General features: G+C 45.6%; 1 protein-coding gene across 2 annotated transcripts; it reads left to right on the top strand.

Annotated features, from left to right (window-relative positions):
- Positions 1-9387: 9387 nt before the first annotated feature.
- On the top strand, positions 9388-17548 carry YIPF5 (Yip1 domain family member 5). 2 transcript variants are annotated; one of them, XM_074156081.1, is made up of 6 exons: positions 9388-9514; positions 9867-9950; positions 11633-11802; positions 12678-12823; positions 14555-14736; positions 15385-17371. In XM_074156081.1, exons 3-6 carry the CDS (start codon positions 11685-11687, stop codon positions 15545-15547), a joined length of 609 nt encoding a protein of 202 aa, XP_074012182.1. In that variant the 5' UTR covers positions 9388-9514; positions 9867-9950; positions 11633-11684; the 3' UTR covers positions 15548-17371. The 2 variants fall into 2 exon arrangements, with proteins under 2 accessions (XP_074012182.1, XP_074012181.1); XM_074156080.1 differs by having other exon boundaries at positions 9432-9514; positions 9840-9950; positions 15385-17548.
- Positions 17549-18644: the final 1096 nt, after the last annotated feature.

Genomic DNA, 18644 nt, shown 5'->3' with positions numbered 1-18644 from the left:
CGTACTTTAAAACAGAAATCAGCAGCACAAAGCAGCAGGAGTATCAATCACCTCAAAGTGTAGAATAAGGCTCCCAACATTAAGGAGAAACAGGAGGGAAAGGGGAAGTGAGAAAAGAAAAATAGCCAAAAGGTTTGCTTAAAAAAAATCTGAATAGTCCATGAGTGACAGTGTGGCAGAAGTGGCTTATACCCTAAGCCATAGAGGCTGGAGAGCAATCACTTCGTGAAATGCAATCACATCATTAGATCTTCCAACAAAGCCATCAAAATCAAGGTCAAGCCAAGCCTATGGTCATTCACAGGTCTGTCAAAAAGGAAAAAAAAATAAGACACAAATTATTCTTTTAAGCATCACAGAAGCTGCAACAGAGAAAAACAGATCAGTTTAGAAAGCCAAGCTAGATCTCCTCCTAAATAGGTCTGATTTTTGCAAGTTCTACACTTCTTTTTCACAAGTACTAATCAATGGAAGGACTACATATGACTCCACCATTGAAAATACACATTTCATCTTTAAAGAAACATCAAATTTAGACATGCACATGAGGGAACAAGAACAGCGAGTCTTACCTTGGGTACAATTAATGCATAGCTCTTGTAAAGGAAAGAAAAATTTCAAGACACTCAGAACACACATACAGGCACACAGAGTCCAGTAAGTATGAAATCCGATCCCAGCAAAGGACAGCAAAGGCAAGAAAAGTGCTCTTAGCAACATCCACGTAGATCTCAAAACTTAAACCGAGTCACAGGAAAGTTAACTGTGGCAGGTGACGAGAGAAAGCAATACATACAGCACGACGGGGGAGAAGGAAAAAAAAACCCACAACAAAAAACCCCGAATAAATCTTCTGGAGCTCCGTGAGAGCGGGGCAGGGGAGATCGCAGGGTGCGCGTTTTGGCTGGCTCAGATGACTTGCAGAAACCCCGCAGCCTGCGCTAAGGGCTGGCGAGCTCCGGCGGCTCCCGTGGAGGCAGCCACCCGGGCAGCGCGGCCGGCGGCGCGCCCATCTCCGCTGCGGGGCCGCCGGGGCCGGGGCGCTGCGGGGGCCGCCCCGCTCCGCTCCGCCCCGCCGCGCCGGGCCGCGGGGCCGCTCCCGCGCCCCTGCGCCGGGCTGCGCGGCTCTGCGCGGCTCTGCTCAGCGGCGCGGGGACGGGAGCGCGGAGGGCGATGCCGATTGCATCATCTTAAAGGAGTCGGGCCGGGATGGGCGCCCGCGCCCCAGGCCGGGACCGGGCCAGCACCGGGGACGGCGCCAGCACCGCGGGCAGCGCCAGCACCGGGGGCAGCGCCAGCGCGGCGGACGGCGCCAGAACCCAAGACAGCGGCAGCACCGCGGACAGCGCCGGGGCCGAGTGCCGCCGCGCCGGGGCCGCTGCCGGGGGCAGTCGGGGGGCGCCGCCGCCCGCTCCGCTCGAGTTGGGGGAAAGTTGCTCCCCGCTCCGTTCCTCTCCGTCCCCCGCAGCCGGCAGCGCCCGTCCCCTGTCCCCCCGCCGCCGAAACGTGCCTTTCCCGGCTCCGCGCAGCCACGGCGGTGGTGTCAGCCGGCGATGCGGGCGGGCAGGGCGGGAGCGCCCGGCGGGTGGGGGCTCCCGACACGCTCGCCCGTGGCTTTCAGGCAGGACCGTGGGTTTATCACGCCGCTGGCACTCCTCATCTCCCCAGAAGCGACCCAGAAAGGGCAGGAGCCAGCAGGGAGGTGATCCGCCACCACGGGTGGGACCCCGAAGAAGGCTCGGCGTGGCAGGAGCGGTCCCGCACCTACTTTATTTGCCGGTCTTTCACGGGTGGGGAGCGGGGAGTAGCGGCCGTGGCTCCGCGCCGGCACCGCCACCTCGCGTCCGCGGCGGCGATGGCGCAGGATCCTCCCCGCTGCTCTTATCGGGTCAGGCGCTGCGGGAGAAGGAGAGCCGAGCAGTCCCGGGCAGCGGGGGATTGGCGGTGCAGCCTGCTGCCGCAGCTGGGTGCGGGCTCCGGGCGCAAAATCGGACACCCCCGGCCCGCTCCGCTCAGCGGGACGTTAAGCACATGGCTCAGGTTAAATAAGCAACACGGAAAACATCCGCTGAAATCAAGGCATGAAGCTGCTTAAATAGCTCACCAAATTGCAACCACAATTGCACCCACCAGCGGTTTCACAGCTGGTCACACAATGGTAACAGGGAAGTCCAGCTTTGTGCCTAGCACACCAGTTCTGGCAAAAGTAGGTTACTCAGAATGATAAACCTATGGTAAAATAAAGCCTTTTACTCCAACATTAACCAAAACCAGGAGGGGAAGCTTTAGAGTGAATTCTCCTTGTGTGGAAGTTACCATGTGTAGATGGTTTTTGCTGACGGCACTTAAGTTGCAAATGCTTCAGTGAGATTCTTCTGAAAAAATGGCCATGATTTTTTTTAAAAAATAGTTAACGTAACATGCTAATGTAAAAAGTGCAACTTTCAAGGCTAAGGCAGAAAATCATTAATTCGTATTCTTACAGACTTCTTAAATTCAAACCTGAGAGTTCAACAGTTACTCAAACCCTCGATTTTTCACCTTAATCAATCCATTAATTCTGAAGCAACCGCTGGGCTCCTGAGCCAAGGTTCTGCCTCTTACTTCTGGATCTGATTTCTAATTTTCAGACCAGTAGAATCTGGTGCTGCTACAGAGGCTGCTCGTTGGAGCTCAGAAAGAGAAAAGACAAAGTACTGTGCATCTTCACTTGGGGTGCCAGCAGCCCAGAAGTACTCCTCAAGTGCTCCACAGCCCTGACAGAGGATTTAAAGGTGTGATGTGAGAACATGTGAACCCGGATGTCTTCATTACTTTTTTAAGAGTCTGATACAGTCAATGCATACGGGCTCTAACAGCTACATGACCACTCAGATGAAACGATAGCTTCCTTTGGGATTTAAGCTCATTAGTGCTGTCCCTGCTCAAAGCAAGGAGTGTTGCATCAGCTTTTTGAAATGCTTCAGTTATTAATGTTAGTTAGCATGCTGTAATAATTTTAAAATCAATTTTCATAAAGCCAGTGATGCCATATTGGCAGGGCTTGAAGAATCAATTCACTCTGCACAGTAAAAATTGATCTCGTTCAAACAAGCACCGCAGCCATTTGTGATCCCACAGAATGAGTGAGATCCAAATCGCTATGGCAGGGGCATAAAGATCACCTGGGTAAAAGTTCTGGGGTTGAGTGGAGGCAACACAGTAGCTCTGATGTGCAGGTGCTCAGGGAATGCATCTTAGAAGAAATTGTGATTCCTGACAAGCTTCTGTGAAGCATTCTGACATGGATACCATGCGATTAGCGAATACAGAGATATTTAAACTCTAAGTCTTTTTGAAAAATTAGAATCAGAATTGCCCTTTGAAAAGAACAAAAACCTTAGAATTTTAATCACAACAGCTTTAGAAATGCATCTGCACTTTTCAAATAATAAATGAAAGAAATTCAACTGCTGCCTTTATTTCTTTACTCAGGATGTTCCAGTCACTTTACTGTAACATAATATAATTTCCTTTGATGAAATAACTTCAGTAGTAAAATCATCGTGTTATGCTTCCCTGCTAAATAAAAGCCATTGGCCAAATCCACCAAAATGCAGCCTGAGAAGAGCGAAACTTTAAAATCTGGGCCAAATACACTGGTGACCTAAATGCAAAATATGTGTCAGGACCACACTAAGGTTCTTACCCATTCAGCTGCAGAACCAATGCAGCTCGCTTGAAGAGCAGCTGCAGTTCTCTGATGGAAAAGAAAAGCAGCATCTATCAAAGGGAGGAGGATGAAGCATGTTCCACTTTTAACAGATGCCCACATAACCTTCAGTATAGCTAGGGGAAAATATAGCCCGAGCTTTAAGTGTACGTTCCAAAAGTCACAGCACAGCTACGCATAAACCCGACACACTAACGATGTGACATCATTCACAGGTTTGAGGTCATTCCTTACGACAAAGTGCTAAATTAGCATTCAAGCTTTCAGGAGATCATGGGACAACTGACTTCATCAAATTCTGTGGGCGCTAAAAAAAGGTAGGTGTCTTAAAAGAAGCAGCAAGGAAAGTTAGAAGGAAAGGGTAGTATTGAGCTGGGGCTGTAGTAGCAGTGGTGTGTGTACATCTCACCTCCCGTCCCGCAGTGTGAACACAAGCTATAAATACGAACCAAGTCGCCCACACCTAACGAGGAATGTAGAAGCTGTTTATCAGCATTTAGCAACACCGTGCAGAACCTCAAGGCACTCGGAGAAGCAGCAATAATTTCCAGCAGAAATTGAAGGAGTAATTCCAGGAAGAAAAAAATATCTAGGTTGGATTTTGGACAGAAGATTTCAGCTAAAAAGCCACATGGGAACTTTCATCACTCTGTGTGATTTTTGCACACAATAGTTAAAATAAAAAAGGAAGAAAAAAAAACCCAGTACTTGCAGTTCTAGGCTTATGCTTTGATTCAGAAATGACTTCAAGGTGCCACCTAAGGATCCTTCAGCCACATACCCTGTAACATTCAGTGCTCCTCAGCAGTCTCATATCTAAATGCCGAGCCAATGTGACATTTTGCCAGGACAAAACTCCATCAGGCCAGAGAGAAGAGAGCAGTTTCTGAGAAGGGTGGCATGGCAAAGAAAAAAAGAAATGCCTGGCCCCAGCAGATGCATCGGGCCCAATTCTGGCTCAACACAGCAGGGCCCCTGGTTTCGCTGAGAAGCAGATGCCATGTCCTGTAGGCAGGTGCTGGCACTTCCAGACAAGACTTCTGATCCGATCATCCCTATCTCCATCCATAGCAAAGAACGGTGGCAGAGCCCCACTAGGAATAAATTCTGGGCCCTTGCACAGTTACAGATCTTTAACCCAGACCCTCTTCTAAAAGGTGTATATCATTCCTAGAGTGGAGTGGTCTTCACATCACTCAGGCAGCTCTCGAAACTGAGTTCTCAAGGAGGGAGCTAGGCAAGAAAAAGTATGATACTGAGCTAAAAGAGTAAATTATCCACTGATCTGGCAGCGTGAATTACAGACAGTGAAAATCTCATCTGCTGAAATCACAGAATCATACAATAATTTGGATTGGAAGTGACCTTTAAAGGCCATCTAGTCCAAATCCCCTGCCCAGGGCAGGGACACCTCCCACCAGACCAGGTTGCTCCAAACCCCCTCCAACCTGGCCTTGAACCCCTCCAGGGATGGGGCAGCCACAGCTTCTCTGGGCAACCTGGGCCAGGCTCTCACCACCCTCACACCAAAGAAGTTCTTCCCCAGATCTCATCTCAATCTCCCCTCTTTCAGGGTCAAACCCTTCCCCCTCCTCCTATGGCTCCCCTCCCTCATCCAGAGTCCCTCCCCAGCTTTCCTGGAGCCCCTTTAGGGACTGGAAGGGGCTCGAAGGTCTCCCCGGAGCCTTCTCTTCTCCAGGCTGAACCCCCCCAACTCTCTCAGCCTGTCCTCCCAGCAGAGGGGCTCCAGCCCTCCCAGCATCTCTGTGGCCTCCTCTGGCCCCGCTCCAACAGGTCCAATATCTTTCCTGCTGAGGGCTTGTGCAGTATCCAGCAGTATGTGGGAATAAGAAGCCCTAACAAATCAATCACTTTGAAGAAAAGGCAGAAAGAGACACTAAATGGCAGAATCTCCCTAAGAAAAGGATCTGCTTGCAAAAGAGTGCGAGTGCCATAAAGTGGGGTTTATTAACAAGTACATAGCAAAGGATTATACAGATTTGCCCTTGATCTTTTATTTAGAACTCAAGTGCGTAATATATTTTCATTAAAAAAAAAAAGGCAAAGGGGAAGAATATCTTTCACAGCTGCTCAGCACAGGAGCACGGGCACAGTGCAAGGCAAACAATTCAAACAGAAGACAGGAGACAACATTTTTTTCCCTCATGTAACATATAGAGTGTGGGCACAGCTTCTGCAAATAAAACTGTGTGCTCCTTCTGTCGAACACCACATCCCAAGCAAACTCATTGCACAAGGTTCTATGTTTTCAAAAACTGAGTCGGGGGAATCATGTTCCACTGATTTTGATAACAAGCGTTGTGCATCAGGTATAACTTTGACCAAGAATTTATATATATTCAACGCTGACAAAACCTTCAGAATTTCATGGACACCGTTGAACAAAGCAATCTCCTACACAAACAGTCCTGGAGATCTCTGACTCTTCAATCGACCCAGCACGTACAGGCGGACGTGCACTCACGTCAGCATGCGAGGATTAAACTCAAACAAAACCCGTTGTTTTCAGTCACCCTTCTGTAGGGACCTCCTTTCTCCCTTTCAAGTTCTGCCTTACAAAGCCTACCTCAGCAGAACTCTTCCTCCCCGTCTTTTCCCCTTCCTCCAACATTTCCAAAGTTCTTTGAATAACAGTTTTATTCACAGTCTGGTTCAAATTCTCCCATTACTAACACTGGTGTAATTATAGTGAGCTTTTTAATGTTACAGCTAAAACAAAGTTTGCTCCTGACTGGGTAGCATTATTATGACATTATTATGACATCAGTACTGTGTAACCCACGTACTAATATCATGAGTATCTTTATTCTTCCCATCTTGGAGCCGTTTCAAGGCCTCCTGCCGTGATGCCTTCCCTTGGACCCACGGGCCTGTATCAGACTGCACACTGCTGCAGATGAGCGCGAAATTGTCCTGCAAAGCTGAAACAGTTGATACCCTAAAGCAATGCTGAGATGCCTAGTGCAGAGAGAACTAATCAATGAAAGCTCAACCTAAGCCGTGAGTAAATTCTAATAATCTAAGCAAATCCAAATAGATTTCTAGCCAAAGAGCGTTTCACCAGCAGTTCACAATTACACAGCCCAGTGCCTGGGATTTGGGTCTCATTTTACTGTCTAGTGAACTGCAACGACGCTACACAGTTCAGCAAAGTGGCACTAAGGCACCACCATCAGATGCAGCCTGCGCACTCCACAGCTCTTCCATGAAAGCTGGGATCTTCTCGGCCTTCACACACTAATTTACCTAAAGTATAAATTCGTGAGCAGTGGCTTATACCACAGTTACTGATCTCTGCATTACCCACGGCTATAATTCCTCCACCGTTATCTCATTCAGTTCTATAGGCACGCATGCTCTCTGGGAGGCTGCTCACAGGAGATAGCATGTGCACCGCACCACAAGAGTAACAGGACTATAATTTAAATACAGTAATCTCACTAGGAGAAAATTACATACATGAGAGTTTGTAACAAAATAACTGCAATCGTGTCCTGAGCCGAAATGAATTAAAAAAAAAAAAAGAAAAAAAAAAAAAGAAAAATGTATATACTTCAAAACAGGGACTGACACTTGCAGAAGCACGTGTGCCCAAGGGGCAAGTGTTCAGACACAGGTGTGTAACAAGTCAGGGTACACGAAGCATGGGATTGGAACTCTTCACGCATGCACAGCTGACACATTTCTAAACCTCATCACCATGGGCCCACTCAGCGACAACAATAACGTGGCAATCCCGATTCATGTCATTTCTGAAGTTTCAGCCCAACGACCTCAGCAGGTTTTTCCCTGACTGCCCACAACAAAGCCCACCCGAGTCAGCAGCGCAGGCTCCCTCCCTTCCCCCTGTGCCCAGCGCCAGCACCTTTGGTACTTAATAAAACCAAATTGTAGTTAACAGTCTGAGTACAGCCTTTTCCCCTGGCCCCACATGAAAAAAAGGGAGCAAAATGATGAAAGCAGAGGGATAACCAGAGCGAGTGACAAAGGACTGTGAGGGAAAGGAGCTTCTTCACATGAGAGTGTCTTCACAGTCTCAGTCACGTTTTTCTCAGTCCCACAGTATTCCCAGCTCCTGCAGCTTATTGGTGGGGGACAGACCAACAGCTGCTCTTTAATAAAGGCAAGAAGATTCATGGCTCCAGCAAATTTTTTGTCTCGCCTCAGGAAAATATTAGTTTTACTAAATGTGGACATGTGAAAGGCCCAGAGAGGTGGTGGAGTCTCTGTCTCTGGAGACATTCCAAACCCGTCTGGACATGTTCCTGCGCAACCTACTCTGGGTGGACCTGCTTTGGCAGGGGGTTGGACTAGAAGATCTCCAAAGGTCCCTTCCAACCCCATAGCATTCTGTGATTCTGTGCTTTACCTTTCCCTCAGCAGCACCGTCACCTGCTCCATTTCCTTCACCACGGGTGCAGGGACCAGAGCACACCCTGCTCCCTTTAGGAGACCTGAGCAGGTCACGGGGCAAAGGGCTAAACTTGCAGGCAAAATCATGTCCTCCGACTAAGCTGTGGCCTTGAGAAAAAAAACCCTAAACGAACATTATGCAAAATAGTATCTCTAGGGCCAAAGTCTACTCTCTTACTTTCACTGATGTCAACAAGAATTGTGTCTGAATCATGCAAATGGCATTTTATCCCTACTCTGCTCCACATTTATACAAGGATTCACAACAGCTTTTCTTTTTTTCATGAATAATAGGGGGAAAAAATGCTGGGAAGAAAGAGATTTTTGACAATTGAAAAGTTGCTTACTAATAAATTCGTGTGTGACTTCAGATGCATTCATATTAAACTCTTACCGAGAAGTTCCTGATGTCACCTGTGTACAGAAACTGCGGTGGAACCAAAATCTTGCGTCCAGCTGGAGGCCGGTGGTGGAGTTTGTGCTGCTGAGCACAAACACACACCCCCAGGAACCTGGGGGCTGCCACAGGCCTGGGAGCCCTTTTCTGGTGCTTCTGCCACACGGCGCCGGCTCCGCGCGGCCTCCCTGGGTTTTCCTGACGGGGTTTCTGAAGACTTTTCTTGACAGGGCGATACTGACGGATTTACAACCGTCATCAATTCTTTCACATGCCATTGGTGGCTGCACTAGGAGAAACACAGTAAAAGTAAATAACAATTAGCGGTTTCGCAGCACGTTACGGCTTCACCTCACAATAAATGGGTATTACTCTGCTATTTAACAGCTGGGCGTCTGACTCCCAGCACATAAGAGGAGGCAACGCAATAAAAGGAGGCGCTGACTGCTTTAGTGCCGAATTGAATATGGACAGAACTTTATTCTTTGTCAGTGTTTTGCTTTGCTTCAGATTTCAGCGAACACAATGGCAGGCAGGCGCCAGGAAGCTTCGAAGCCTCAGTTCTAACAGGGAGGCGGAACAACGCAGGGAAAAACGGCAGTTGCCCCCTCGCGGGGGGGTGCGCGGCCGCCAGACCGGCAGCCCTGAGGGGGGCGACCGAGCCCTCCTGAGGGATGAGCCACCAAACTCGGTGAGGAGCCCCGGCCACCGCCGCCATCCCACCGCGCGGCCGCCATCTTGCCATCGCCGCCATCTCGCGCCGCCCCGCGCGCCGTCCCCCAGGCAACGCGGCGGCGGCGCTACGCGAGCGGAGGGGCGGGGCGAGGGGCGGCGCATGCCCGGTGGAGCCGCTCCGCCGAGCGCGCCCTGCGCAGGCGCGGCCCCTCTGGCCCCGGAAGTGCTCGGGCCGCTGGGTGACACGTCGCAGGGGCCGCGGCGGCGGGTGTGGGGCCGGGCCCGGAGGGGCTGAGGTGGGTCTGGGTCGGCGGACAACCTTCCCTTCCTTCCCCGGGCCGTCCTCTGTCTCCTCGGGTCGCTCTCCCCGGGGGGAAGCGGGGCTGGGGGCCGTGGCGGCGCACGGCGAGACTGGGGTCGGCCTGAGGGCGGGCGGTGGGGGCCGCTGTGGGGCTGAGCGGCGGGGAGGGGGGCTCCCGGCACGGCCTCTGTGCCTTCGGGGGGCTCACGGCGGCCCCGAGGGAGGGCTCCCCGGGCCGGATAGGGCCGCTCCGTCTCTCTGGAGCGCTCCTGTTCCAGGTGGGCGCGGAGACCCCAGCGAACCTGGCTGTTCTCTTCCAGATAACTTGCGATGTCTGGGTTTGACAGCTTCAACACAGACTTCTTCCAGACGAGCTACAGCATTGATGACCAGACACAGTCCTACGATTACAGTGGAAGACCGTACAGCAAGTAACTCCTGCATGCCTTTTCAGCTTGTGTAACGTGTAAAGCCGTTCAGTCACACTGCTTTAGCCAGCAGGCCGGAGCTAGGAGACCCCTGGGGCTGTCTGTGTGTCCAGGAAAGGATTGGCGTTTCAGCCAACTGTTGCCTGTAGTTGAATTCCCGTTGCTGTGTTTTATGAAGGGTATAACTTATCCTACAAATGGAGATAAAAAGTAGTTGTGTGTTGAATGCTCTGCCTTCTACATTTAAAGCAAAGAGCAGAAAAATGAAAGAAAGATTATATGAGTAAATTATTATATGAATAATCTTCACATATTTGGGAAAAGCAATACTGCTGTTCTGTAATTCTCTTGGTCCCTTCCAACTCTAAAAGGTCCCTTCCAACTCTAAAAAAAATTCAGTGAAATTCAGTGAGTAGCATTCTCTAAGCAATCCTGCTTCAGCAGGGGAGTTGGACTAGATGATCTAAATGGTCCCTTCCAACTCTAAAAAAAATTCAGTGAAATTCAGTAAGTCCATCTCCTGTCACTCAGGGAGTTAGAGTGTCACGTAAACAAGCCAGCAACGTTAGTGGTGGTTCCTAGGCTTGAGCAGGGAAGCGTGGTGACATTTCTAGGTCAGGGGAGCTCTTGGGAGTCCTTTGTGACTCTCCAGTCTCAGGCTGAGCGTTTTGGCCGGTTACGTGACCAGTGTGATCCCTGCAATAAATGGAGCGGGTCGATGCCTGTTTGTGCCCTGGAAAGGATGTGGTGAGGCTGAACTCCACTAACACAAGGAAAGAAAGGAGAAGGAGTCATGGGTTTTCCTTCTTTTAAATTAATTTTTTTTAAAAAATACCTTGAAGATGTTTAGCAAAATCTCTGTAGTCAGACTTGGAAGTCGTTAGTGGCAAGAATAACTTATGTGTTTAGGAACAGAAGATAGCTTTGATGAGGCTCTTTTTAAAAGGTAGAAATTTATATTTTCATACTTAGAAAGTCTATAATGAAAGTATTGGAAAGACAGTATACATCGATTGGTTAGTAAATAATTGAGAATACGTGAAATAGAAACTGAAAATTCACCCCTTTTTTCCCCTGCATCATGTCCTGTGGGTAGATGTCATAATGTGTTTAATTCCGTCTCGTACGTCGTAGTGCTGCCCGATGCACAGGGTGCCCAAGTGTAGGGAAAAACAAGCGCATTTTTTAAATATGGAGGGGTACAAAATAGATAGGGTGAGCAACTTTGTTCTCTAATACTGAGTTTGCAAATAAGCATTCTAAATAGCAAATGAATGCTGCCATCAGATAAGATGTCACTAGTAATTAACGGACAATATTTGAGTAAGTTTGACGTGTAAAATTTTCCTGCTCTTTTATAGGTCTACAGCCTGTAGTAGAAATTCAGCCAGTGGGTAACGCTCAATTCTCCCGGCCTCTGACTTAACAAACAAAAAGCAATACTTGTGTATATAGCAAGAATTATCCTGTTTAGCTTAACAGTATTGTTTGTAAGGGTTTGAATTGACAGACGTGGCTCTGTGCCTAAAAGGCCCGGGACCGAGTAGGGGATCATCTAATGTGACTTTTTAAAAAAGAAGACAGGATTGTTTGCTGTGACTTACTGAAAATAAGTTTTGCTGTTGCAGGGGGATGTTTCAAATAAACTTCTGTATCTGTCCGTAACGCAATGTTGTTCTGTGTAGGCAGTATGGAGGCTATGAATACTCCCAGCAAAGCGGGTTTGTCCCTCCAGACATGATGCAGCAGCAGCCTTACACGGGGCAGATTTACCAGCCGACACAGACATACACTCCGACTTCAGCACAGTCTTTTTATGGAAGTAACTTTGAGGATGAGCCTCCTCTGTTAGAAGGTATAACTTATGCTTTATGGCCGGAATCCAAAACTCTTCCCAGTTTGGGGATAAGTTGCATAGCAGGGTGTGTATTCCCCGCTTCTGAAAGTGCATGGTTGACTTGAAATTCTCATTAGTTTTTTTTTATTTAACTTGTCATTGTTCAGTGCCAAACAACTGAAGAAACCCTTACTGTCACAGGTTAGAGAGACAGGTGTCCATGATACTTTCCACCCTGCCATGCTTTTCTTCAAAAAGCTCTTGTTTACGCAGCTGCGTCCCAGGGCCGGAGGTGGGCAAAGAGGAACTGCTGTGGGAAGTAGGTCTTTGTGCACTGCTGTGGCCAGACTGTGCGGATTGACTTCAGATCATCTATGTGGAGGGAGCTGTGAAACTCCTTCTCACGAGACACTGAGTGTTGAAAGGGGTGGGTGGTTTATTTAGTGGGCTCAGTGGCGGGTTTATGGAAGAGGAACCCACTGAGGGTAATTTAATACAGAGAAACTACTTCATATTAGAAATCCGCGAGCCACAAGTCATTGGAGACTTGGGGAATCTGCATGTTCTGTGCTTGTACTCTTTGTACATCTCTGCTTTTGGCAACTTAGAGGACAGGGTACTGGGGGGCTGACCCAAACACTGTGCTTATGCCTTTACCTGGTCCTCTAGAAACCACCCTGTCACTTCCGAGCATTTGGGACCTGGAATGTGTGGAGGCAGCGCAGTCAGCTGTTCCAGGAAAGATGGAGTGACTCCATTCTCTGATCCCCATAGAATGGTGTCTGGAGGAGATTTACAAGTGGAGAGGCAGGGAAAACTGAGAGTGAAGCAGATGGGGGGGGAAGGGAGGAAAATGAACTAAATAAGCATAATTCTTTTCATGTGTGTTGTAGAATTGGGGATCAATTTTGACCACATCTGGCAGAAGACACTAACAGTGCTACACCCGTTAAAAGTGGCAGATGGCAGCATCATGAATGAGACTGATTTGGCTGGACCAATGGTCTTCTGTCTAGCTTTTGGAGCCACGTTATTACTGGTAAGACATCGATTGCAAAATATTACTGTTTGTGCATTGATATTCTTGAAAACACTGGGAAAAAAAAGGCAAATTACCTATAGGTTTATTGGAAGTGATGGCGTGGAGGCCAAGAAAGCCAATCCTGACCAAGAATTTGTAGCTATATGGAAGAGGAGCTGGGGCTTCACACGCCGGGGATTGAAATTCATGAGTTTGCTGTCATTTTACATCCATAGAGTTTGAATCCAAGTCTTTGTCCTTGCTTTTTGCATGGCAATTATTTCAGTGTAATTCCTGTTTCTTTCCATACTTTGTTTTTGAAGAATATGACTCCCTTTTGTCACAGGAGTGAGTGTGACCCGTGTTCTCAGATTTTTGCCTGTTTTTTGTTTTTTTTATATAGATTGAGATGTTTTACTTTCCAAATCGTAACTTGTCTTTTTGCAGGGTCTCTGTTATCTTCTGTCTTATCAGCAATCAGATCAATGGACACATTAAATACTTGAATATTTATTTCATTTCTTCATTTAGGAGGGTTTTTTATTTTTTATCTCTTATTGTGTTTGAGTCTATTTTTCTGTTTCATTTCATTGTATTTCTTTGCTCAATACTCTTTATTTGTTGTTCTTTACTACTATTCAAGAGTCAAGGAAACTCAAAACTGTTGCGTAAAAAAAGTGATTTCATAAGTACTGGTACATTAAGCCTGACTTTCAGTATCAAGAGTCTGTCTGGTAAAACACTTCTAAAGTAAACCTGATTTCAAATTGTTTATAATAGGTCACCAGCTGTTGAGGCCTGGTGTTTTATTTTTATTTGAGCTTAATTGAAATCAGATTGTGCTTTCATGTCTGGAAAGTGTCAATTATGAAATGAGAGAGCAGCAGCAAACAGCCTGCCTTGTCATGGAATGCTTCAATATTTTTAATCAGTTTTTTGCTCTAAATGTCTTCAGGCTCTGCATTTAATTTTTGCCTAAAATTTCACATTGCCATGACTCTTAGAACGCAGTGTTTTGGTACCAAGGGCACTTTAAGCCTAATCTAATAAGTAACCTTAATTTATGGAAACTAGGCCGGTAGAACTAATGAACATGTTTATAATAGATACTTTTGGATGTTCTTTTCCTAAGAAATTAGCACTTTCTCCTGTGTGCTTTTTTTCATTTTTTAAAATACATTGAATGTAGTGAGAGAAAACAAGCCTAACCTGGCAAGGAGAGGAAAGCAGGTACGACCGCTTTCTGTAGCGCGTGAGGAAGAAGAGAGCTGGGTTATAAATCAGCTTCCTTTGGGAGTTGTTAGTGGGAAACAGCTGGAAGCTGAGCACCATCGAGTGTCGGTTACCATGGCCCTTTGTGATAATGTGTCATAAGTTCCTGAATTACAATTTTTTGCTCTTTATACACTGTTTCTGTAAAGATTATTACTGCAAGTGATCAGTTGGCATGAGAAGTTAGTTGATTAAACCCTAAAGAATTTGTAGGCTTTTGCAGCCTGGATGAAAGAATAACAATTTGATCAAAATCTGTTTAGCGAGATACCTAAAGTTAGGGTAGATGTGCCTCCTGAGTGCCTAGGATGTACAGGTGTCGTGGAATTCAGCTTGAGGGAAGAGTATAGGAATTGGGGGTGAGGGACAGCGGAGAAAATGGAAGATCCTCTGTAAATGTTCTTTCCTTATCCCTTTGTCTATGGGAGGCGTTAGTCGTTCTGGTAATTAACAGGCGTTACTCTGCTTGGCTTTCAGGCTGGTAAAATCCAGTTTGGATATGTGTATGGAATAAGTGCAATCGGATGTTTAGGGATGTTTTGTCTCCTGAACTTAATGAGCATGACGGGCGTCTCCTTTGGCTGCGTTGCCAGTGTCCTGGGATACTGTCTTCTTCCCATGATCCTGCTTTCCACTTTCGCAATTGTATTTTCCTTGCAGTAAGTACATAAAGTTTATAATTTGATAATTGATTCCTTTCCTGTGAAACGGTGAAGGAGGTTATTAAAAGGAATTTTCATATTTGTTGATGAAACTGCATATAATTTGAATATGACAGGAATTTGTAGTAAGGATAAAAACATAAATATTATCTTCAGGTGTTTACTGGATGAAAGACAGGTGAGTGCTGGTTTATCTGTACGTCAGTTAACAGCGCTTAAATACATAGACTCAAATAACAATATCAAGTTTATTTTCAGTCAGCTTTGAATCTGACAGATCTTAGTACCTGTAAAGTCTAAAAGTAATTATAATTTAAGATGCAAATTTTAATTTGACAAACGGAAGAAAATGAGTGTGATTCCTCATATCTATAAGAAGTTGGGGACTGAAAAGAAGGAACTTGCTGCAGTTCCGTTTTCCGTTTCATGTGCACAAAGTTAATTTTGGGTTTTTTTGTGTGCTGTCATAATTGAATAATATTGTTCTGAAGTCTTTACTGGAACTATTTAAAAAGCTAAAACTATATAAAAGCTAAATTTCATCTTAGAATCTGTAAAAGGTGTTAGAAGGAGTCCAGTTACGACTCCTATGACTATATATACAGAAGTCTTACATGAGTTCTCTTTTTATTTCTGTGTTTTCAGGGGAATGATGGGGATAATTCTCACGGCTGGAATCATCGGCTGGTGCAGCTTTTCTGCTTCCAAAATCTTTATTTCTGCCTTAGCGATGGAAGGACAACAGCTCCTGGTAGCGTATCCCTGTGCATTACTGTACGGAGTCTTTGCTCTCATTTCCATCTTCTGAGCGGACTGTCCAAACTCCTGGACTCCACTGGGCCAAAATGGAACCATCACCTTGGAAGGTTGAGCTGGACCAGAAACAGCCACAGATGACTGTGTAGTGTTGCTGTCACCAAACCGAGACCCGTTTTGAATCAGCTGGAACAATGAAAACAAATGTCTCATGTTCTCTTTTTTAGGACTTTGAATACTGTTTTCAATTGACCTGAGGTGTCTATAGCTTTAATAAGTGTTCATGCCTATCAAGTTAATGTCATTTCTTTCCCATTCCTATACCTTTAGAAAAGTAACTTTTGGTTGTTTATTTGAGGGTTGTGTTTTTTGTTTTGTTTTTTCTTTTCTTTTCTTTGTTCTGTTTTTTATTTTGTTTTGTTTGTTTTTGTTTTTAATGGGAGTGAGGGAGGGAATAGGGTTGCAGTTATAAATTGAAGAAGTTAACAGATCTGCAGATGCCGTAGAATCGGGTACTTTTTGAATAAATCTGCGGTATTGAGGAACCTATTTCCTATCCCCTCTTACCAAAAGCAAAAGGCACAAATGAACACAAATACTCTTGAGCTCTTTGGTCTCATTCATTTGTTCATTTGATGTGATAGTAATTCAGGATTTAAGATACTTAAATTACAAAGTAGAAAACAGATGCTTAAAGGGATCTGTAATTCTGTCACACTTGAAATACGAATACGTTTGGATGTCTGGAGTAGCTCCATGTTAACGTGGATTTCTGAAGGTGACTTCAACTAGAGTTTCTTTTCCTAATGGTGCACATACAAGTAGATGAGGAGTAATCTCTTTTGCAGTACTTCCAAGAGAAACACCATTTTGAAAATGTTATGCTTGTCAGTATTGTAGTTACTGTAAAATAATTTAAGGCATATTGATTAAATTTTCCTTAAATTTTGAAAAAGTTGGTTTGATTTTTCTGATCTTTCTTTTTTAAAGGAGTTCAGTTACTAAATTAGAAACTTCGATGTTGAAGCAAAATCATATTTAAAGCTATTCAGCTACTGGATTTGATGTTTGCTTCAGTCGCAGATGCTTGATGTTCCGTGAGAAGTATAATCTGGTCTGTGATGTTAGTCACAAGAAGTGTGAAAAGTGAGAAAGCAAAACTGGTTGTTCTTCACAGAAGCACTTGCTAATTCTTAAAATAAGTAAGAAAAGGATTTTAATTCATGCTGGGAGGGGGAGGTTGGTTACGTAGATAGTAATTCTCTGCCCCCACCTTGGAAGTTAAAAAACTCTAACAAAATGCTACGTTATAACTACCGTTTCTTCAGCAATTTAACCCAAGGGATTTGATGCAGGTGAATGTACTGCGGGTGTCAGTCTGACGTCTGTCTGTCCTGTCCGTGGAGTGATCTGTTCACAGCCGCCGGCGCTGGTCCCTGCGCAGCCGTGGTGTGTTCCCCCCTTCTGCCGAGACTTGGGGCATGAGTGCATCTTCGGAGCAAAGGAACGGGTAATTTCAAAGGCTCAGCACACATTTTTGTACACTCTTCCCATAGTTTTGCACATTCTTCTAAAAATACCTTCCTCGTGCCACTAGAAGTTACCGACAAGGTCCTTTCCTGGCCGGAGCAAGCTTTTGCTTGTGTCACTGGGAGCTGGGGACATGTCACGAGTGTAAAACCTTAAAGAACGAGGTGCTGCTGCAGGAGCGGTTCTGAGCAGTGGTGTGCTCTGCCTGGCTGCTGCAATGAACTTCAAAACTCAGATGCACATAAGAAATTTGAATTTCTTCCCAGAAGCAAATCTGAGAGCCCAGATAATTTTCTACTTTGGTATGTTATTACAAATTATGTTCCTAAATAAAAGTGGGGAGTTGATTTTTTTTTTTATTTATTTATTTAGCAAAATGTTTTACTCTGTAGTTGTGATATCTGTGGATTAGACCACGTCTGCCCCAGCGCACAAACTTCTTACTCTTTTTAATGAAGAACATTACCTGCTGATGGAGCATGATGTCCTGTATTTGTGCAAATAAATTACAGTGATTACCTTTAGTAATGAGGCCTAATTAAATACAGAATTGTTCTAGTAAGTATGAAAGCTCCCATACTTTCTTGGGCACATCGGGTTCTCGTACTGAAATATTGTATTTTTGTGAAGTGTATGCGAATGTGGTTCATTTCTTACAGCTTGTGCTGGTTCTGTAGCTCCGGGGGGATCACTCGTGTTAAACGGCTATAAATAACCTTTTCTCTCCCCACAGCACGAGCAAACTAAGAGCACAGGAAAAACATTGAAATGAGCTTGTCTCGGTGTAGCACTGGCTCTGCAGCTGCTGAGTTGGGAAAGCCCGTAGGAAAAGGTATTTATTTAGATAGATATGTTCACAAAGTCCCTGCTCCGGCAGCGGAGGACGTCACACCTCCTCATGAGCAGGGAGGTTTGAGTTTCGGGAGCGTTTTGTGTTCCTCAGCTCACACTGAGGAGAATTGAGCAGTGAATTTCCAACTGGTCTCTGGGGGGCAGGAGAGGAGCGGGTGGGAGTAGAAGGTCAAACACTTCAATTCACAGAGGACTTTATAAAACCACAATGTTGTGTCTAGACTGGTCGTCTTAAATATCCCAAATTTCTGGTACTTTAATTAATGTGATTCCATTGGCTGTGTTTATTGCCTTTCCGAAATCAATTCCATTGATTTTCTGTAATAATGTTTTGTCCTGGATCTTGCTTCAATTTTAGTTACGTTTCAGCCCGTTTAATCTCACCATCACACAGAATGACAAGACTGGATGCTGTAAGTCTTTACTCCCACAGTTGCCTTTCATATTTAGTAGGACTTTTTTCTTTTGACTCTAAATCTGAACTCTCCCCCCCAGTCTGTTAACATCAATATTCTCATCCAGTTTTCAGATGAAATACTGACATTACTCGCTTCTGTCCTGCATCGTCTCTTGACATTTTCATGTTACTCAGTTTAAAGCACGCAAATACGAATTCTGGTTTTGCTTTTTTTAAAGCCACTTTTGTTATCACACCCGATCTTGAAACTACTTCCTATTCCACAAAAGTTAAAAGTCACCTTTCCCAGTTTGTCCATTTCTTGTCCCAGTTTGTCAATGTTTTGCAGTGAGTTTGTTTTGCTGCGGGG

This window comes from Numenius arquata, chromosome 11, assembly GCF_964106895.1.
Source record: "Numenius arquata chromosome 11, bNumArq3.hap1.1, whole genome shotgun sequence".
In the NCBI taxonomy this organism is placed as follows: domain Eukaryota; kingdom Metazoa; phylum Chordata; class Aves; order Charadriiformes; family Scolopacidae; genus Numenius; species Numenius arquata.
This window is presented reverse-complemented; position numbering and strand designations above follow the sequence as displayed.